The following is a 22711-nucleotide window of genomic DNA, read 5'->3' on the forward strand; positions in this document are numbered from 1 at the left end:
AAATATTGAGAAATGACTGTACTGCTAATTGGCAACTCACGAGTAAGCTTAGAATTCTGGCTTACAAATTGGATAAACTTCCGGTATTGGGCAATATATGATTTCACGGTTGAATTCGCCCGAGAGGACAATAATTGACAAATTATTTGTTTTCTGGTTTCCATAGTTGTAATTCCCCAACAGGATGCAAAAGCTAAGTCCTGAAAAATAAAAGAACAGACAAGTACATCTTTATCAGTTAGAATTAACATATCACAGTAGTGTAGAAGATTCAATCGCTGATAAGTCTAGCCAGGAACATGCTCACCTATAGCCAACCGGCTTGTAAGCAAAATTAGTGCCAATTTGAATAAAACTAAGGCAACCGCCTGACCCCGAGCTAAACAGCTAGGATCTCAATTATTATTTCCTTGGCCAGCACCCGCTGCCAAATGCTGCAATATGCACAACCATACTATTAACCTCTAATAATTTATTAAATTCGAGAATTCCGGGCAATGTAGATTAATTGCTACATAATGAACAACAATTAATTAAGCACACGCAGATTAAAGTCCAAACTAAAGGCTACTACGAACCCTGTCCACGAGTTTGAACCGAGTAATGAGTTTTGGTTAAGTCCATGTTTGAGGGCTGTATTACCAACGAGCACAATATAATCTTTAATGTAAGAGGAAAATCGAGAAACCAGTAGTGGCCAAAAAGACGCCGACTGCCAAAATGGTACAACTAAAGTCCCCGTTGCTTTCAATTTGTGCATGTGCAGTAAAACTTTCGAGACAAGCGCAACTGGAGGAACTAATAAGCAGTTTTCTCCCTCCCATCTTTGAAAAAATGCATCAATTCCGCATGAATTTGGGTTCCAAAACCTTGAATAGAATTTTTTGACTTTGTGATTACGATAATTTGCAAAACAATCTACCGTGTGCGGTCCAAATCTGCTTTCTAGTAAGTGAAAAGTTTGCCATGTGATTTCCCAGTCATCATAATCCACAATTTTACTCAAATAGTCCGCTTGTTCATTTAAAGATCGTGGAATCCATTGAATGTCTAACTCAATGTTTTCTTCCATGCAAATGGAAAAGATCTTAAAAGCCAATTGGTGTAAGTTAAATTTCATGCTTCCAACTTGAATTATTTTAGCTGCTACTTGATTATCAGTAAACCACTTAATCCTGCTGTGTTTGACAATTGGCACGAAAGTTTCAAGAGCAAATTTTATTGCAATTAACTCTCTGTAAGTGGAATTCGTGTCCCTTTCTTCAGCTGAAAACTCACGGTGAGCAATTAAGGACCCATCACCCGAATGAGCTGCACAGGCTAAGGCACTTGCGTCCGAATAAAAGATTCTGTTGACGGTGTGTACTCGCACAATTCTGCTAGAGGATAGTAACTCTGATACGGAGTCAATGACAAATTTCGAATTATTTAAGGCTGATTGGTTGTTAGGAAAGGACTTGGGGGTTGGTGAGGTGTAAAATGGAATCTTGTATCCAGTTCGTATGGTATTTAAAATAAATTCGGAAGCCCCAATGTCCTCCCAGAATTTGATATGCGAACTAAGTCTGCCTTTAACTATTGGTAGCACGCTGGTTTTTTCACTCACAAACTCTTCAAGTTCACATGCGTCAATAAAACGTTGTACCTGAATCAAATCATAATTATCTTGTAAGATATCTGAATCATCCAGTTGTTGCTCAGATAGGTGTAACTCCTCGTTCCGGGGGATTGGACGTGGCTGCGGACCTGTGTGGGAATCCTGAAGTTGGCTGCTGCATCGGCCTTGAAAATCCAAATCTTGCACAGCTATTGCTCCAGTGCCCTTTCTTCCCACATCGGAAGCACATATCTGATGGATTTGGGACTCTACGGCCTATAACAAGATTTATACACAGGGAGCAATAGGAATAACAGGAAATAACGAAAAACAAACAGGCAATTTAGGAATAAAGAAGCATCAAACGTCTGATATAAGACTTGTGTCTGCTAGGTAGTGCTAGACGTGATGAACAGGTCATTGCTTCCCCTGTATTTATACCATATTATCATGCAAATACGCTTTGCGATTTGCATGCCTTTCATGCATGCTTGCGTTACCATACAAAGGAAAATACCATTTCCTTCTCCCTCGCTTAGCTCGTCCGAAGGAAAGTCATTTTCCTTTTCCTGTCACTTACACATTTGAACACATACTAATGGCAGGCTACGTGCAAGCCTCGCCTGCCACTTGAAACAAAGAAAGGGCAATAGATACCTCGAAAAAACCGCTTATCAGCATCAGCGCATGAATAAGGCGGATAAGATGATTGTCTTGCTTTGTCTTTCTTAATAGCATTATTTCTGCGTTTCTTAAGTGCTGATTCCTGGGCTTTCTTTATTCTTTTCTCGTCGTCTGAATCGCTAGCTAATTCCTCCGCCTCGTATTCTTTAACAGCCAACCAGCCAGCTTCGCTCTTATCGGCTAATTTGATCTTCTTCTGCCTTTGAAGTATGAGATTCTCAGCTGCTTCTATTTTGGTCAATGCTGAATCTGTATCTTGTTTCTTTATCAAAACCACGGATTCGTCGAGCAAATCATGCACTTCTGCGTTAAACAGGAACTGATCTTTGTTGCCGGGAAATTTTAAGGCGCGGCCTTCTGCTTGTCTTTCAAGCTTTTTAGTTTGAGATGAATTCACAATACTCAGGCCCGACGAAAGGCTGTCTATTTTGCAATCCAGATAAGATTTAAATTGATCGATCAAAGCTGAAGTGATTGTAGCCGAGCTCGACGATTGATTCTCTGCGCTTTGGTCTTCTGAAGACATGCTTATAACGTCTGATATAAGACTTGTGTCTGCTAGGTAGTGCTAGACGTGATGAACAGGTCATTGCTTCCCCTGTATTTATACCATATTATCATGCAAATACGCTTTGCGATTTGCATGCCTTTCATGCATGCTTGCGTTACCATACAAAGGAAAATACCAAATTGTGTGGAAATTATAATATTTAATAATTTAGATTCGTTGATAGATTCGACTTTGCGTGTTAGATAAACCGGGTTACTCCATACTTAAATGATAATATTTAATCCGTATGAAACGTTAAATTTGCAAGTCACTTCATCATAAAATTTCACAAGCATAATTAGTTGTGTGTGTTATGTTATAGCTTCGCAAGCACAATTGCTTCAATTCATTTTGTCGGTTGTAGAAGAAAAGCCAAAGCCATTTGATGGTCAGGGACCCTGATTCGTAAACAATTACATTGGAATGGTCAATTTTCATATGTGGCAGAATGAATCATGCAGTCACGGAGCTTTAGCATTGCAAATAGTTTAATAGTCTTTAAACCATGGTTTATACCACACTAAAGTTTCCAAACAAACCCTATATGCACCGACCCAAGGTAAACGCCGAGCCGGCGTCTTGTTACATTTAAATTTTATTTTCGTTTTTCTAAAACGCGATCGAATTATAGAAACGGTTAACTTCTTTCAAAATACTTAAGAATTAATTACTTTATTAGGTCGAGACTTGAGAGATTTGAAAATATTCACGGTGAGCAAGAGGATTTGGGGTTGAAAGCAATGGACGACTTGCACTGTAGACTAATTTAATATTTTTTGATTCAAGTAATAAGAAGAAAATAAATCTTCACAGCTAGAAAGGCATATATAGTTGAATTAGTGCAAAGGCAAAGTTTGGCTGCGAAATTTGGTAAAATAGGGAAAAAATAGCCAAGCGAAGTTGGCATATTTTGTATACTTTTGTATTACGTGTGGAAATGTGTAACTAAATTAGTTACAAACTTCCGGCCGTAATTTCCTTTTTATCGCTGAGATAAGAAATTAGCCTAAAGCGCAAGTCGTCCATTAGTGTACACTGTAATGACCATCCCAATTTGAAACGAATAGCTGCATGATACTCCAAGAACATTAGCACCAAAAAATTGCAATACTGGACGCAATAAAATTCAGAATTTTTTTTTGTTCCTCTGGGGCCGGTTGTATGAAAGTCGGATAGCGCTATCCACCGAATAGTGTTTTTTTCAATCGCTTCAAAATCGCCCGTTATTTGCCACAACTTTGATTAAATCTCAGCATTCCTAAATCGAGGATCCTCTTTAACAATTTTTGCTCTCAAGCTAAAATTTTATCGCTTTTCGAGCATTTTTAGAACGGTTGAAAAAATCACTATCCGGTGGATAGCGCTATCCGGCTTTGATACAACCGGCCCCTGAGGGACAGCAAGGGCGCCAGAGCCATAAAGGGTTTTTAAGTTTTGGTTTGTTTTAAATGCGGTTGTTATGATCATAGGCGATCTTTATGAACGACGCTATTGCCTGATTCTAACTCCAAGTCTAACTTAAAACCTAAAAAACTCCAACCGCGTACGCTGGCCACGAGTTTAGAAGAACTCTCGTACGCCATCGAGTCGGATCCAGGTCACTGCGTAGTATAATTCAACATCAACGCCAGTGTAAAGTTAACCGGCAATATTTTAGTCGAGAACAGAGTTGTATTGTGACTTGCTTTGTAGTGACTTGAAACCTCTTTTTTTTCTGGAATAGATGTTATCCTATATATGACTATTTTGAGATGCTACATAGCTTGATTTTATTGTTATATGTGTGAGTTTACTGGAATCAAGAAAGAAAGAACTTAATCAATATGAAAGGACTATAAAAGTAATTATAATTATACTTCGTATATGGCACAGAAGTGCTGTGGTGGATTCCATGTAAATTTTATCCGCGAAAAACAAGCAAAATTTTACAATAAGTACAAACATATTACGATTTTGTAACATCGTATCTTCAGGGAGACCGTTGCATGACCGCGTGAGCAGCATGGCTTGAGCCCTGGGCATGTGTTTAGTTTTGAATTTCCGGCATGATTCGATGCTCGCCACTATAAGCAACCGGAGCTCACTGATTTGGGGTTTCATCAGCTCAACTTCTATAAAAGCTTTTCTTGGCAATTGCAGGCTAGACACCGGCAATGATATGTGGATGATATATACTTGAAACATAAAATATAAACAATAATATTGTGAAATTTTCGCTTGCTCAGTTTTAGGTCGCTTTTCATTAGACTGGAATACTAAATCTCGGAGATCTCTTCTGACTCTTGTAAAGTACTTCCCAAGTACTGAACGTTAATTTGTATTATAACAATCAGGCCAGGGATGTTAAATCCTGCCTAATCATGCATAAGGGCGATCATTCTGACTATATAAACAGGCCATAATATTTATCCCAATTTTGTGGTCTTAAAAATGTCACTAGATATATTTGAATCTCTAGCTTTGAGCAATCCAATAAATTTTAAAAATTACTTAATGAAAATGTATTTTTGATTTTATTCAGCTATAATTACATAAGATACTAGCCGTCAGGGAAATTTACCTGTGCAGAAGGAACGTTATTTTCGCTACATCCGATCATAGAAGCCAGAGAAGGATAACGAACTTCCTTTTGTATTTTCTTGTTCTCGTTTTTGAAAATATTTCTGCATTTAGGGTTAATGAAGCATTCACCTTGAGGTGTTTGAATAGCATGGCCTATGCTTCCTTGCTTCAAAAAAGTTGTGTTGAAATATATTGAATCATTTCAATGAATGCTTCTGTTGGAATTTGAATGCATGATTATACAGGGTGTCTCAAAAAAAACGAAAACTATTGAAATCACCCATAACAATGCAATTGTTAGAGTTTGAATGCCTAAACACTCTGTTGGGACCCACAGGTGTGTAAATGTTTGCCATAAGCATTTTTATGCATGCATATGATGCAGTAAAATTTGCCTGTTCGCAAAAATGATATTTATTAACAATATGCACTCAAGCACCATGACCTTCGACATGTCCCCTTTCTCTAGCAACACAAAGCATTTAGTATTTTATAGGTTGCATTAAATCTCCACGGACTGAAATTCGTGAACACGGCATTCAAATTTTAACAATGAGTGATTTCAATAGCTTTCGTTTTTTGAGACACCCTGTATAATGCATTGGTGAATAGCATATAGTAATTAGTTTAAGGTATTCAAATTGAGCATCTCGCTTTACATTTTAAGCACCTGTGAGTTTGACATAATAATAAGGCATTCGAATTCGAACAAAAGCTTGATTTTAAAATAGTGGGTTCTTTTTTTTGATACACCCGGTATTTCTATTTTCATATTTTAAATTCTTCCGTGTGCAAATCATTGTAACATGAAAATCGCAAAATTGATTAGCTAAAGATTTAAAGTGTTCTAAACTTCAGTTTAATTCAGGCTTTAGATATCAACGCCACAGTAACGATAAGAACAGCCCACAGTTGAAGCCAGTTTGTAGATATAGAACAATCCACAGTTCAATACTTCAATATTTAGCTGATGATAACAACAATTTCCGGACCAACTGAAGCAAACGGTACGTGTGACTTTTCCTTCGTTTATGGTAGGATGAGCTCCATTCAACCAAGAGACACCATGAGTGGAACATTGCGCAATGTGGGTGTTTAATCGCGGAATGCATGATGACGACATCTGAGTCCCAGCACTACCAGCAAATCTGTACCACCCAGTTGATAAACTACGATCGCACATTATAGAGTTGCCAACATAACTAACGCTTCGATCGATGCTGTCAAGCAGTGTGTAACTATTGCACTCTGTCACCGCTAGAAAATTTGAAAGAAAGAAATCTTAGAGTCTCACTCACTCTCAAACTCATTCAGCGAGAGATTTAATGGAATCACTTCCTAGTTCATAATGATTCTTCTGCAGTATTTCCATCGAATAAGACTGAAATTGATTTTCAGACTATGTACACACGGTAATGTTTTCGAGCGTTTTCACATTCGTTTTCATACTGAAAAGATTTCAAACACCGTCAATTTACAATAGAAGTATAACATGTTAAGCATATTTCTCCTTGGATCGTGTGGACAGGGCATCTAAAATAGACAAAATATAGTAAAATGGACAAAAACGATTTTGAAAACGCTCGAAAACGACGCTCGTGTGCACATAACTATCCTCAGTGCTTTACCTCAGTTAAATCAATCTTTTCATTGAATAGACATAAAGACAGAAAATTGCGACGTTTCTTGTCCCCCTATGCTATAATAGTTTAGTGTTTATTGGTTGTGAAAACAATGAATCGACAAAATCGTCAGGCTGGCTACGCGACTGCTTATTTATGAACTTTTATTTACACTAATGTTTGACAGTAAGTCCCGAGGGGTAGTAGCGTATGAAAATTAGAGGTACTGGGGTAGTACCATTTTCACATGATTTTGAAAGTCGTGTAATTAAGAAGTGCATGAATAAGTTTAAATGTCTTGTTTATGAAATTCTTTTTATTCAGTCAAAAAAGCCATCACTTAATGTTCAGTCTGATTCCCTAAAAGCCAAGCTCTTCTCGTATTGCTAATTTTATACTTGTAGTTTATCAAATCGATTTTTTGTCATCAGTTAAACTCACTTGACAATGAGGCCAGCATGACCTAGAAACGTCGCAATTTTCTGCCTTTGTCGTTTATTATTTTCATTATAACTAAGCCCTTACTTATCAAAACAGAAGTAAATATACATAATTACTGCGGCAAGTTGCGCAACCTTATTCAAGATACTAAGATGATAGCGAAATTATATCAAATGCAGGAGAGTATATCCCATATACCCTAACATGAAGTCTCTGCAATATTTGTAACTGTAAGTTTTTTTTATAAAGTTTGTTTAGGTTCTTTTGTAAAATAAAGGAAAGCAATTACTCCTCTCATGCAAATTGAGTGGAGTGTTTTTTTCTCCTAGATCTACAGCCATGCAGGTATACGAATCATGAAGATATGGCTTTTTAGTTTATATTATAAAAGGTCGATATCTTATTAATTTCGGGGATACATAGTAGTTTTCATATAAAACAATAATTACCTCTACAAGTGTGACCATCCCCTACATAACCTACTCGACATCGACAGTTATACGAACCAATAGTGTTGGAACAATCAGCATTTTGATCACAATTATCTGTGTTTTGAGAGCACTCGTCGTAATCTACAGGCATATGGATAATAAAAAATTAATATGGCTTTTCAGTCCTATATAATCCATCAAAATGTCTCAATTTATAAGCCTGTATATAGAATTATCGATAATCGTTACAAAACGTTACCTCTGCAAGTGTGACCATCTCCTGTAAAACCTACTCGACATTGACAGCTATATGAACCAGTAGTGTTGACACAATCAGCATTCTGGTCGCAATTTTTTTCTTTTCGAGAGCACTTATCGTAATCTACAGGCATATATGGATAACTAATACAGATAGGCCTTTGAGTTTATTTCATAATCGCTTGCAATTGATATTTTAAATCTTCGATAATGAGTCTTGAAATCTTACAATAGTGAAATATATAGTTTCTGTTTGCTGTACAGGTATATCTCTACAGGTAAAAACATATAAATACGATACCTTTTTTACACGTGAAATTACGGCAATTTGTACATGATGACGGTTGCCAGTAGTATTTCGACTTCCTGCCTGAACTCTCAACACAGTCTTTCGTCTCGTTGTATGGCGTGGATACCCCTGGAGCCCAGTTTGTGTACGAGACAGGTCCACCATCTGTCCATAAATACACCCCTTCATTTGCTCGGTCATTAAGTCCAATCCAAGATGGCCGACCATGATGAAGGTGTTGAACAAAGACATCTTCTTCAGCACTTTCAATTCCGACAAGATTCGAACTATAGTTTAGGCACACTGCTGATGCGTTTGTCCACGTCTCGCATGTCGATTCTTTTTTATAACAGAATCCTTGGTAATATACCCATCCCGGCTCACAAATTTCTATGGAAAATGCATGTGAATCAAGACTGAGAATGTTGTCAGATTAATAGAGATATCCCAGCATGATCAAAACAGGCTGTCTCACCTTTTAAAACAACATAGGAGACAGTCACTGCATCATAGCCATTATTGCTGTATAATTCTTTAAAGCAAAGTTTGAAGGACGATGTAGTAATGGTCTAGAAAGGGCGGTACGACAGAATAAAATCGTTGATAAACTGCACTGTCTATATATAGTTAACGATCCTTTGATCTTTGATCTTTCTTTCGCCAATTGCATGGGTTTGTTTTGAGGATGGTTAAAGAAATTTTGTAAAAATACAATGCAGATGAATACCTCTATCCAAGCGGAGATTGCGTTGTGTTTTGGATCTACATTTCCTCCCGATGTACTGTGTTTAGGTGAAACTAACACTGTGGGTGGATTCACGTAATTTGCCACGAACGAAACATCCTGAAATAATGAGGTTCATATTTTTATAAAATGTTTTACGAAAACACAGTTTTATTAGAGAAAATACTGAGTACGCCAGTATTTTTGTATGTAGAGAATGATTTGGTTAGAACGAATTATTGTTCCCATGGCCACCTGAATATCTATTTCTCCATGCAAATTAATCTTTATAAGTTACGATATTACCTGACACTGAGCATAATTGTTGCTTGGTGAGGGATCCTGGGAGGTCTGGGTAAAATTAATATAACCGTGTTCAGTGAGCAGCGGTTGTTCAAGTGTTTCAAAAGCCAGCCAGTTCTAAATGAAGCAATTTATGCGTTTGAGAGATAGTAATTTTATTGCGATATCATGCATTTATTTGAAATGACCATTTATGTTCCAAAGTTGTCTAATTTTAGTATGGTATTCAAAGTCGCTAAAGAATAGTTTCTGTAAGCATTCAGTTATAATTATTGCGAAATATGAGCTAATTCTATATGTCGTTTTGCAAAGACATGCCGACTATAAATGGCTATTAGACTAATAATCATTATACTTTAACATCATAAATAATTTTTGATGTTTCAAGCCTAGATTTTTAAAATTTAAAAATACAGTAAAACGGGCGACGTTTACCTGAATAATAGAAATACTAGCTATCAACTCATTTGAGTCATTTCATAATACAAGCTTCGGTTTTATTAGCCTAGGAAATTGTTTGCTTAGTTTGAATTGGAGAGGGATTGCTACCTACATTGTATTTCTAGTACAGTATTTGTAGTTAGTTCAATACTTACAACATAGATATCCTGGTGAGGTCCATCAAAGTTTTGTAACTCACGGAGACACACTTTAAATGACGAACTGGTGACGTCTTCCAACCACAGTGATGCAGCGTCGTGTTTAAGACTAAGTCGATGATGTTCTGCTGTGACCAAAACAGTAGGTGTGGACGAAAATGATCCCTTTACAGTGTAACGAATATGAAAAAGAAGTGTTTGAATATCTTAAAAGCATACTTTTTTTTACAAATTTATGCTCACCAGAGATATGTCGACGCGTTGACATTTGGTTCCAGTCCACCACTCTGGAATCGACACAACCCCTGCCAATCCTCCACTTGGGGCTCCTTGATAAGCCATATACTCCACGGTAGCAAATCCATGAGGTGGACCCTCATTTCTCCCTGACTCCATCACACAGAACGTGAAATTATTTTCACTTATATTTTCTACCCATGATACCGCTGCATCATGTACGTTACTCGTGTCATTCACGTGGCTCACGCTGGTCTGCACGTGGACGGGCTTATCAGGATAAAAAGTTAACGGATCAAATTGTACAGTCTGGCAATGAGCGTCTGACCAACGAGGAACTTTTGGGACATTTCTTCGACCCCTTGACTTTGGGAAACCTTAATTTATTGATGAGATTACAGAGCTGAAGGGCTTTACTGAATTAGTTTGAGGATACAAATACAATGCATACCTCTGCAACTTCCGTGATGGTAGTATGTATAGTTTGCTTTTGTTTGACAAACCTCCAGTTGGAAAAGACAAACATTGGTAAAGCTTCGTCCGTTCGAAGCGCAGACATTTTGTTCCACAGAAGGACAATCTGTCACACAGACACATCGTGCATCGTAGGGTCCAAACGCACGACAAACTGCGAACTTTTCACACGTGACGTCAAGACAGGGATCAAGAGCTATGAAAACATTGAAAAATGAAGTTTGCAATTTGCAAGAATTGGCTAAGTTTCCTGCCTAAGACTCATGCAAATGGACTGCTATTTAGCTAATCATTTGTTTTCATGCATGTCGTTAAGATGTCGTCATGCTGTACACATGCTTTTTTTATTTGAAGATTCTCTTGTTTACCTCCCACAGCGGTATAGTCCACTCTAATTGGTTCATGACGCCCACTTTTCCCCGGAAGATCTTTTATACAAACCTCGAACTCTGTAGTGCTTATATCCTATGAAAAAAAAAATCGAATAGGAGAATAGTCTAACTCAAGCGAATAATACTGGGCTGTTGGCACATCCATAGACCAGGCAATCATTCAAAAGCTAAGTGGCCTTGTATTATACAATTTTTCACAAGCTTTAATATTGACTTTTGAAGAAGTTACCTTAACCCATGATACAATGTTCTGATCTGTCAAAGATGACGGCAAGCCTTGTCTACGGTTAGCGCTGACAAGAACTGCCGGCAACTGATGGAACCGACGAGAGAAGTTTTGAACCTGAGTAAAAATATTAAATGATACACATCTCAAGTCAGCTATAAATCAGTTTTTATCCGACAAATATTTGCATTCATGATGACAAAATAAAGTCGAAACTTTCAATAATCTTTGATAAATGCTTATACACATTTGGAACTATACAATTGAATTGAAGTACTAAGCGGTTCTCGAAATTTTTACCTGGCAATATGCATAATTGTTCCGAGAAGAAGGTTGGTTAATGTTAGAGAACAATACTGAATCAAGATCTTCCATGTTCCGACTGAATGTATTTTCCATTGCTACCCAATCCTAAAAACGGAAATTGGAAGTGCTCTAACGTCAAATAAAAATATTTAATCTTCCGGTGTAGTTTGTCAACTGTCTCTGCATGCATTTAATCCGGGTTTAAAATAACAATGTAATATAAGGCGTGCTCAGATTGGTTGAAACCCGTGTTGGATCAGGCCATCCAAACACGGAAATTTAATTCGATATGAAATCAAACTTGGAACATCGCCTTGTTGTTGTTATTTTATTAAACAATTACCTAATGGTTTCCCGTGTGACTCGTGTTTCGCGTACTTTCCTTAACGCTCGCACATTCCCCTGTGTTTGAATTCAAACATTCAGGCCATCCAAACACGGAAACCATTAAACAATTGTTTAATCTTGCATGTCTATTTTGAACTGTTACAACTGTTTGGAAATTTTGAGCTGTTACGCGATATCCAGTATTTTAGAATTACGTGCAGTGTTTTGAACTTTGATTTACACGGTTCCATTTTAACCATTTGCCTGATGGAGTCCTGCGGGGACATGAGAGGAGCTGTTTCGCAATATATATATAAAGAATTATATTTGCATTTTGATGAAATACGAATATTGTACTTACGATATGTAGATTCTCATGGGTTCCGGAGAATGAAATCACTTCTCTCAAGCAAACCCGAAGCTGTGTTTCAGTGACGTCTTCTGCCCACGAGGTCATCATGTCTTTTCTTTCAGTATTACCAACATGACGTACACTCAGAAGAATTTTGGGTGGGACGTTGAAAACCTGGAACATGCATGGATTCATTCAATTTCATTTGTCTGTTTGCTTATCAAAATTTTACAACATTTATGATATACGCGTTAACAAGTTTCAAATCAAAGTTTTCACCGCCAGATTGTTTCATCGAGTTGACAATAACATTGACTAGCTAGTACTAGTCGATCTGGGAAAAGCGTACTAAATGTAGGGCGAATACTGCATTTATTCAAGAATTATTGTGTTATTAGAGACAAATGAAAGTAAAAATTTTTGAAGATGGTCTAGTTAAAACAATAGATCGAGACACTTATTTACTAACAAACAGTATACAATAAAATTACAGTATCATCTATTTTGAAGACAGGTTTTGATATTAGGATTGTTTAGTAAAAGACTAACTCGAGAAAAAAATACGTCGGTGCAAACACTGCCACTGGTGAAAGCACCGTAGGAAACAGTTCCAGTCAGGGTTCCCCGTGGTAGAAAACCATCACTGAATGCAAACCAATTGAGAGTCATTTCCCCGGTTGGTCGAGCTGGTTCCATGAGACAAACTGAGAAGGAATTTCGATCAACTGAGTTGATTACAGCAACCAAAGCCTCGTTTTCATTTCCCGGGTGATCTTCATGACTCAACGAGGAAAAAGCTCTGATCGTTCTTCCATTTTGAAATGGAGTTGGAAAACGAACAGTTTCACAAAAGAAACCGTCGGATGAATTCTCAGTGATGTTCGCTTTGCCGAAATTTTGTTCCACTATTGCCGCTAAAAAAGTAAACAGACATGGTTAACCAAATTGAAAAAGATCTTATCCATATATGATCAGATGATCAATGGATTAAATCTAAAGAAAGGAATGGATGCATGGTCTAAAGAGACATTTTATTTCATGCAATAACATTGACAAGAACGAACAATGGCTAACCGACTGATTTCAACTGACAAAAATCGCATTGCGAAATTGAATTACCTACGAACTTTACATCTCGAGCTAATGTAATCATGCAGTTGTTGTTCGACTCTTAGGGTAAAGTGCAAATGAAAATAATAATCGTTGATCAAACCTACCTGACATAATCGACAATTTGCAAGCAATCAGTAGCAAAACAAGTGGAAACCACATTTTTTAGCTGTAAAGAGATAAACTGAAGAGATATAATTACGCTATGAATGTTGTATTGACAAAGTGGTGTATAGTATTGTATAGACAAAATTACTCCAGGTTATTACAATACAAGATTTACTTGGAAACATACCTTTTGCTGCACTATCTAAATCGTTCAGCAGTATTAAAGACGTTTTAAGTTATCCTTAAGATCCACATGCAAGCTATGAGAAGAGAATGTAAGAGCCCTTTCTTTTATTGATTATGGGCACACCCTTTGTAAACGTCAGCGGTGTAGGGTAAACACCTTTCAATCAGTAAAATGCTGGTCTGAAAACAAAGGAGAAAAAACAGGAAAACAATTATGGACTTTGGAAAAATTTGAATCAATATTTTTGTCTGTTTATAATCGAAAGTGCATTTAATCATTCCTCTGTTGAATTACCAATTGCAAACTTACCATAATTGTTTGAGTTAAAATTGTTTTGTGAATTTTCCCATATATTCGTATGTATATGCATTTGTTGATAACAATTAATAACAATTTGGAAGCATTTAAAGTTTTCCGCGCGTAAAAAAACGTGACAGTGGAAAGTTGCCCTAAAGGTTGCTTCCACTTTGTACTGCGCGTTTTTTATACGCACGTGCACGCATTTTTCGAGGACCATGTAGTTGAAGAGTTAATAATTATTATGCAGTTACATTTGACATCTAACAGGAATTTGGAAGTGCTTTTTTAAGTAAAAACAATGGTGCAGTAATTGTGTAGTGGAGAGATCTAAAATGGATTGTGACCATGTCTGGACTGTGTCGTTTAATTATAGATGCTTGGATATTGGTTACATAATGGCTTGCTAAGCGCACAGCTGATATAGTGCACGAGTTAAGGCTGCAGGCCTCCACCGCATGTATGTACTCGCCGAAATCACATGTAGTAGACTACAGTTCTATTGTTATACGTACAAAAAGAGTAAAAGACAGCCGCGACGGACAGCATTAACCACCAGTTTTGAGTCAGTTAGCATGCGCCAAATTGGCCGAACTGACAGTACGTGCATGCAAGCGGAGACCAGACTATAGGTTATACGTTGCATTTTGGTCGCGTCGAATGCAAATCAAAAAATAAATAATGAAATGATAAACCTCATTAAACTTCATTATCATCTCATCATCTAATGTTTAAATAGCATTCGATGGGAGTAAACGCGACATATAACCTGGGCCTTATGTTGCATGTACATATATTATTTCGCATTTTCACGCGGTATATAAGTCATAAAGGGTCACATTATACACCTGTTATATAGTTATACAAAGCCGTTAACTATAAGCAATAAAAACAATCGTGTATTAAAAAAATCAGTGAAATATATAGTGTACAGAGCTGCATCATTTAATATTTTCAAAAGAGACGACAATACATACGTATACATGTAACGAACTATTAATAGCTGATAATGATTTGGTAAAACCGACGGACCAGTATTCTCTGTTGAGCTCGATCTCAAGAGGCTGTAATTAGTAAATACTATCCGAAACTATCTGAATAGATCATTATCTCAGATAGTAGCTACTGGTTTTGTGTGGATGTGTTTTTCTCACGCAAACTATTAAGCTACAGGGCAATACATGATGTTGACGTGTACAAACAGCATCGTCATTGGAATTTGCTTTCACAATGTAAATAGAATATGTACTGTATATCAGCAAAATGCGAAGATTTGTATCTGCCTTGCACATCCCATAATTATATAGTTTGTATGTGATTTTTACTCCTGTGTCAAAGCGACTATTTTTTTCACGGTCGTAGAACATGCAGACATGTAGAAAAACGACAGAGCATTGAGAAATTTTCGTGCTGTACATAATTATGTACTATTTCGTAAGTCGAAATAACTCAACTCCACCACTTAAGCTCAAATATCTCTTAACTTTGTTTGCTTCTTTAATTGCACTTGCACGTGTTATAGAACGTCATAATATGGATAAAAAATTATCTATCAAAAAACTTTGACCTATCGCTTAGAATTCGAAATTTTTATTGGCTAACATTAGTTATAATAAAGCTGTGTGTATAATGCGAATACTGAATAGTGACTGTGGTTGATTTTCTGTTCACCGCGTGAACAATAAGTTTGATAAGTGCTAAGCAATGTTTAAGTAAGAGAGTGAAAGCAAAACAATATAATGCTCTTGCGTGTCAACATCGAGTCTACTTGGATGAAACACAATTATCGAAATAACAGGATGTCTGAGACTTTGAAGTTAACAAGCTAAAGCAGACTCAAAATATTTTTATAAAACACAAAACAACAAACACTTCATAAATGTAGTTTGCCTCGGAATAATGTCAGTGTTGGAACGAAAACAGGAATTGAATCTGAGTACATGCGGAGTACTCTTGAGCCTGACGAATTTGCAATTTGCGGAATTCAAAAGCAGTTTTTGCCAGCAAAAGATTATAGCATTGGAGCGTAAACGAACATTCGTCATTTTATTTGTTTACATGCATGTAGCTAATAGAAATATGATTTGCTGAAGAAAGATAGCAAGAGCATGTTTTTAAATTAATCCAGAGATACAAAGATAAAAACAGTGGCTTAAGTTACTAACAATTAATAAGGGTCAGCAAACATTTTCTGTTTACTTTTAGACATTACTCTAGTTTAAAAATGACTTCAAATAATCTGTATATCAGCCAGCATATAAGCTGGGGCGGGTTGTACGAAAGTCGAATAGCGCTATCCACCGGATAGTGATTTTTTCAACCGTTTCAAAAATGCTCGAAAAGCGATAAAATTTCATCTTTGGAACAGACAATTATTGAAGGGGATCCTCGATTTAGAAATACTAAGATTTAATCAAAATTATGACAAACAACAGGCGATTTTAAAGCGATTGAAAAAAAACACTATGCGGTGGATAGCGCTATCCGGCTTTCATACAACCCGCCCATACCTGGTGTATAGATTTATCTCAATCGTGTTAACTTATTACAAAATATAAAGCACGTCAAAGCTTGTGCAAGTCAATATTTAAACAAGTTGTCAGACGCCTTTTTTGTCTGTAAATTAATCAGTTCACTCAGTTGGACTCGATCTGTCAACATAACACTGAGCTGGCGATAAAGCCTCCCGATAATATTTACTCACGAAATATGGGTTATGGGTATGTGTCCTTGCCTATACTTACTTAAACATTATTTTTAAGCCCCGGAAACCTCCAGGGCCGAAACTGGGAGGATATGGGGGGGGGGAGGGTTTGTTTATTCATATATTCAGTTCTGCATGCACGTATTTTTTTTCAAGGGAGGTTGAACTAATAGTGACAGAGCATCGTTCTTACATAATATATTTCGTTTATTATACCAGACTGCCGAATCACACAACATGTACACTCTCTCATTATTAACAACCGCAAAGTCATTGCATCCAATAGCTCATATAGTTCTACAATGTCTTCGTTTATTAAGTAAATCAGCTTGTAGGAACACCACGTAGGTATTTAATACTGCAAAACTTTCGGTTCGTTAACCCGGGCCTTCATCAGTGCAATTATTAACTGAATACACATCTACAGGTCTGTATAATTATGTGGGCGAATTGACGTCTCTTAAAGGATAAACATGAATTTGGCGTATTTATTGTCATTTCTTATTTGTTTTTATTTTGTATTTATTGCCAAATCATGTTCCTTTGCCTAGCTTCTATAAATGTTGATATTTTTGCTATTTTTTTCGTGATCACGGATTGAGTATGTGGTCTAACTCGGGAGAAGTCCAAATCAATTGGTGCGAAGTGAGTAACATCAAATTAAATCACAATGTAATAGGCCTTTCATTAAGTTGATACTACACATTTATAATTGTTTTTGTCAAAATTTTATCTTAGTCTGTTTGCTAGTCTACGTGCATTTTAGTTCATTCTTAAAACAGCGGTTTTAAAATCCAAACATCAATAGCAATCCACAGTCCTATCTTCCATACCTATAGCTACCTAAAAGGCAGAAAAGTTAAATAATTATTCATTTGTAAAAATTTACGGTATCATTTCACAATGCCACTTTTCCCAGAAATTTGATACAGTCAGCGGTTGATAAATTAGTACGCGGGCGCAAGTGGGAAAACATAACATTGCGAATTCAAGATGGCTGCCAAATTTGGGTTAAGAATAGAGTAAAGTAATTTACCTTGGGCCGGTTGTATAAAACTCCTTAACTAAATTTTGCATAGTTAAATCTTAGTTAACTCTGAAATACACGGCTCTGATTGGCCAATTCTGTCCTTAACCACAGTTATCCTAATTATTCATTTCTATAGAAATTCAATGATTGTTTTCGCATCAAAATATTAGCATTACCAGGGATAGATTTTCTGGCTGGACCATTTTAAATTACAGACCAGTCGAGTATTTTGGATGCAAATCGAGTCGATCATGTGTTCTGACGAACAAGACTTGTGGACAAGAAAAAGGTTGTAATCAAGACGGTATTATAAAGACCTAAACTTGTCATGCAGCTCGCAAGATGTCACTAAATATGGCTGTTTGTTGACATACAATTTAAATAACATTTGGAAGCGGTTTGCTCATTCACAATACGTCCTATTTTGCTTCATTGTGATTGTTTGAACACTGTTCTATAATCAAAGACTTGCGGAAATGATTATACAAACTTTGTAAAGGAAAATCAAAGACGGATGGACAGGTAAGTCGCGATTTTCTCATATGTATTTCGCTTTTGATTGTGTGAACAAGGCTAATTAAATATGCGGTTTTTATGGCTCTATTATCATGTTGAATCTAATTTTTGGTCATGTTCAGACGTATTTCACGCGGTCGTTTCCCGCACTTCAATCGAAATACAGGGTATACCACGTTTTTTTACGTTACGGCTGAAATGGAAAATGGGCCAAAACTATGCTAATACATGCATACAAAAAAACTGAGGCTACATTTAAATAAGAAAGCATTTAAGTCTTGTTACTTACAAGTAGGAATTGGATTGCTCCATAACCCGTTTGACTGACATGTAGTAGAAGATGCCCCATACAGACGGTCACTCTCGCTATATCAACGGAAAGTCACCGTCGATCCTTCAGTATACCTGTTTCCTCTTGCGTACCCATTACGTAGGCGACCAGGATTCCCGCACGACACTAAAATTGGCCCGCAACTCAATCAGTTTCAGAGGATGAGTACTGCAAAAGTGGCGTGTCACTTTTGGCACACTTCTCATTTCGAGTTTAATAACTCACGGTCGAATTAATAACTCTGACTAACTCACGGTCAACTAGTTGGGTCAACTAGGTAACATGAGTATATAAAAGAGCGGGTGAACAAATGCATTCAGGCGTTGGGCGTGTCACATATTCTCCACCCTTTTCCCAGCCAAAAATTACATATTCTAGCGAATAACTGTTCTGGTTGCTTTCTCTGCTTCTGATCAGCACATTGCGTATTTTTGCCTAACAGAACTATGGCGCGTCGTTTTGTTAGAAGAAAATTTACGTTTGACGACGTGGCAGGTACGACATACGACGGGCTTTTAGAGCAAAGAAACACCTTACACGACACAAAATATACGAATAACCTCACGTCACTTCATTTGGACGATTTTTGACGGTTTCGCGCAGCAAATAATGAAATGAAAGAATATGCAGCAAGTTGTTTAATAATGTAAACAGAATGCCAATATCAGATATATCGAAGGCTTTTAGCGAAAGTGAAACGTACTTATGCTAAATATATAGCTAGCGACATTGAGCTGACAGCATCGGTGATAGTAAATGCCTTAGTGTCACCTCTAGTTCACCTTATAGTAATTGAGTTTATCAATACTGACGTACCCAGAGAAGAAAACCCGTCACCTTCATAACCACTTCGACATCGACAAATATAGGAACCAGCAGTGTTGCTACAATGTGCGTTTGAGTCACAAGAATGCATACCGCCAATGGAGCACTCGTCCACATCTATTAACGTAAATGTCTTGTTATATGGTGCACGTATGGTTATAATTATGACTGGTTAGAATACCGCGATAGGTGTGATGGGAATACGTTTTTAGAAATTCTACCTTACACGGTATTTCTTAGAACAGTTTAAATGTGTAATCTAAGGAAGATCAATATGTGCACCATCGCTTTGTACGGTATCAATATAGAGTTGGGCCTGGTGAATTTTTTGGTTTTGGCGTCTAATCTTAATTGTTGCTTTCCTACCCGTCTTTGAACACACAACAAAATGGAGGAAACATGTCACACACAGCACACTAAATCCACGAAGCAATATAACGATAACTATATGTTTGTATCACTTATGGACGTTAATTAGTATTTTTCAATGTGCAGAGCGCAAGGCATGTAATCTGCTGACTTTACCTGTACATGAAAGACCGTTACCGGTATACCCTTTCCTACAATAACACGTGTAGGAGCCCACTGTGTTGCTACAATTCAAATTTACCGAATTCAATTTTAATATTTGTTTTAATAATGGACATTATTGCTTTGTTTGCTCGCATTTTGCTGTTTCACATTTCCCCTCCTTGGGACGTTGGTGTCCTCGCCATTGGTATGACGTCATAATGTTAGATATGACACGTGGGTTAAAAATTGTATCACCCAGTAAGGCGTCACTCATTTGACATGATAATTTCACATATCACTTTTAGACATTCACAGGCTGTCAATCATTTTAAAAAAAAATAATAGGCTGTATTTTAACCCTTATAAATACTGATAAATAGGTTTGTTGTTGCTAGTGAAATCGTGATGAATTTATTCTAGTTTTTAGTAATATCTTGAAAAATCTCGCTCCATACATTGGTTAATGAGATGAAAAGCAAAAATTGTAGTCAATAAAAAGTCCATTATAGGATTTGCAAACTGATTATGAACTGTAAAAAATACCTCTGCACTCTTTTCCATTGCCAGTAAAACCACTTCGGCATTGACATTTATATGAACCGTCGGTGTTTTTGCAATCAGCATTTGGGTCACAAGCGTGGGTATTTTGGGTGCACTCATCATAATCTAATGTCAAAAGAAACTGTACCGTTTCAGTGGAAGAATTTAAGCTTGTACTGCTAACTCAAAATGATAGATAGAACGCTTCTCCTAATTGAGAGCATTTCAAATAGCTACTATGTCCGTAATTTCAGATTATACCTTTCATACACGTATAACCTCGACAATTGTCACATGATGACGATTGCCAATGGTATTTCGTATCTTTTTCTGAAATCTCAACACAGTCCTCAGTCTCGCTGTGAGGTGTGGATACTTGTGGATCCCAGTATGTGTAGGAGGCAGGTCCGCCATCGCTCCACAAATATAACCCCTCATTTGCTTGATCATTCAATCCGATCCAAGATGGCTGCTTTCCATAATGAAGATTTTGAACGAAGACGTCTTGTTCAGAACTTTCAATTCTAGCCAGAGTTGAACCGTAACCCATGCACGTTGTTGAAGCTTTTTTCCACGTCTCACACGAAGTTTTTATTTTATGACAATATCCTCCGAAGTATATCCACCCCGAATCACAGATTTCTGGTAAAAAGACATGAATTGTGGGGGGGGGGGGAAAGTTGCGAAAAATTCTGGAACGTTAAAAGTTTTGGGAGAGTGGTTCCCTACAGTCTTGCAAAATTGATAAATGCACATTTCAAACACTGGTATAATATTAAGCGTCTAAATGTTTTGCAAGAAGATTAAAGTTACTTAGATAGTAGAGACTTTAGGTGAACCAGTACGAAAAACCGCGAACGCCTAATTTCAAGTCAATCTCACCTCCTAAGACAACATGGGATATTGTAACAGGATCATAACCATTGGTGCTGTGTAACTCTTTAAAACATATTCTAAAAGACGCATCTGTAATAGTCTACAAAGATGTAACAAGAAAAATTAAGTTACAATCTTCCTTTTCAAAACATGATTTTATACGGTAGATTACGTTGATTAATGTACAATGAAAGGATAATGTATTAAAATGATCAAAAAGTTCTATACAACTGTGCGTGAAAATTTTTATTTGTTACATTACCCGAGTGTTGCTTACAACAGGACTACCTAACATTGGTTTTTTGAGAGTTAGAGAAACATTCAATTAACTTTTGCTGTGCACTCAGAGGGGTAAGAACACTACTTCAGGTAAAACTGCTTTTGTTGTATTTTCCCAACATCATCCGTTGCGGCATACAGTCGATATTATATAGGTTTTCCACTGGGCTCTATTTTTTTATTCTGAAGTCTTTTGCCTAGTTTTCATTTCAATTCAGAGGATTCGACCGCAGCGAATTCCCTTAACCTCGGTCACAATGAAAAAGATAGTCAGACGAAAAATTTCGTTCAGTCAAAAAATTCCGTCTAGTGGAAAACCGCCCTTAGACAAGACTCGTTTTTTGTTCGTAATTAAAAAAAAATAATGCCGACTAGAGTAAAAAAAAATAATGCCGACTAGATCATACTATCCTGCAAATCGGTCTCTCTATCTAAACTTAACTAATTCTATTTCAGATCGATTGAGGTGAGTCTTGGGTTAAGGCACATTCACATCTGGTTGACAATGGCCTGCAGTACTTGCCACACAATCATTTTTTGGCAAAGTTACCAATTTTTTGGAGTATTGAGGTAATTTACTGGCACATTATGTTAAGCAAGCATTTTACTGGTGGAATTCAGTATAAACAGCCACCTAATGATCGTCCCCGATGTATTCCCAGCGCATTATAGTTAACTTGTACTAGCTAGATCTTCAGTTAACATACTAAGACTTCCTGTATTTTCTAAAACGACGTTTTTAGCTGTTTTGAAGAGTGAAATAATTAACTCGTCATATATTAGTTGATACATTGAAGTCGCAGTGTAGTCGCAATATAGACATATTGCAACTGCACTAAGAATTAGTGTAACAAATATAATAGCTGTCTAGAATAGCTCCTATGTATAACCAAAATTTGGATAGATACCTCAATCCATGTGGAGATTCCATTGTTTTTTGGATCAACATTATTTCCTGATGTACTGTGCTTCGGAGAAACTAACACCGTTGGTGGTTTGGTATAGTTGGCTGCAAAAGTGA

The 22711-nt window shown here is 36.9% G+C and overlaps 2 protein-coding genes and 1 long non-coding RNA gene across 3 annotated transcripts; all 3 read right to left on the bottom strand.

Annotated features, from left to right (window-relative positions):
- Positions 1-1387: 1387 nt before the first annotated feature.
- LOC114539529 lies at positions 1388-2938 on the bottom strand. The gene is made up of 2 exons (XM_028560166.1): positions 2255-2938; positions 1388-1873 (listed from the first exon to the last, which is right to left on the bottom strand). The coding sequence occupies exons 1-2, from the start codon at positions 2805-2807 to the stop codon at positions 1698-1700; spliced, it is 729 nt and encodes a 242-aa protein (XP_028415967.1). The 5' UTR covers positions 2808-2938; the 3' UTR covers positions 1388-1697.
- Positions 2939-11579: 8641 nt separating this feature from the next.
- LOC114539543 lies at positions 11580-13820 on the bottom strand. The gene is made up of 6 exons (XM_028560177.1): positions 13780-13820; positions 13592-13653; positions 12924-13288; positions 12384-12548; positions 11747-11800; positions 11580-11627 (listed from the first exon to the last, which is right to left on the bottom strand). Exons 2-6 carry the CDS (start codon positions 13644-13646, stop codon positions 11580-11582), a joined length of 687 nt encoding a protein of 228 aa, XP_028415978.1. The 5' UTR covers positions 13647-13653; positions 13780-13820.
- Positions 13821-21127: 7307 nt separating this feature from the next.
- LOC114539530 lies at positions 21128-22704 on the bottom strand. The gene is made up of 3 exons (XR_003688899.1): positions 22599-22704; positions 21418-21511; positions 21128-21177 (listed from the first exon to the last, which is right to left on the bottom strand). It is a non-coding gene; the product is annotated as an uncharacterized LOC114539530 (long non-coding RNA).
- Between the last annotated feature and the right edge of the window lie 7 nt (positions 22705-22711).

This window comes from Dendronephthya gigantea, unplaced genomic scaffold (assembly GCF_004324835.1).
Source record: "Dendronephthya gigantea isolate DGI-Jeju-01 unplaced genomic scaffold, DenGig_1.0 000205F, whole genome shotgun sequence".
Taxonomy (NCBI): domain Eukaryota; kingdom Metazoa; phylum Cnidaria; class Anthozoa; order Malacalcyonacea; family Nephtheidae; genus Dendronephthya; species Dendronephthya gigantea.

Coding starts and splice junctions, on each gene's coding strand:
- LOC114539529 (XM_028560166.1), bottom strand. CDS start 2,807: ATGTCTTCAGAAGACCAAAGCGCAGAGAATCAATCGTCGAGCTCGGCT. Junction 1,874..2,254: donor TGATAAGCGGTTTTTTCGAG/GTATCTATTGCC, acceptor ATCTTGTTATAG/GCCGTAGAGTCCCAAATCCA.
- LOC114539543 (XM_028560177.1), bottom strand. CDS start 13,646: ATGTGGTTTCCACTTGTTTTGCTACTGATTGCTTGCAAATTGTCGATT. Junction 13,289..13,591: donor CAAATTGTCGATTATGTCAG/GTAGGTTTGATC, acceptor TTACTTTTTTAG/CGGCAATAGTGGAACAAAAT. Junction 12,549..12,923: donor CCGACGTATTTTTTTCTCGA/GTTAGTCTTTTA, acceptor TGCATGTTCCAG/GTTTTCAACGTCCCACCCAA.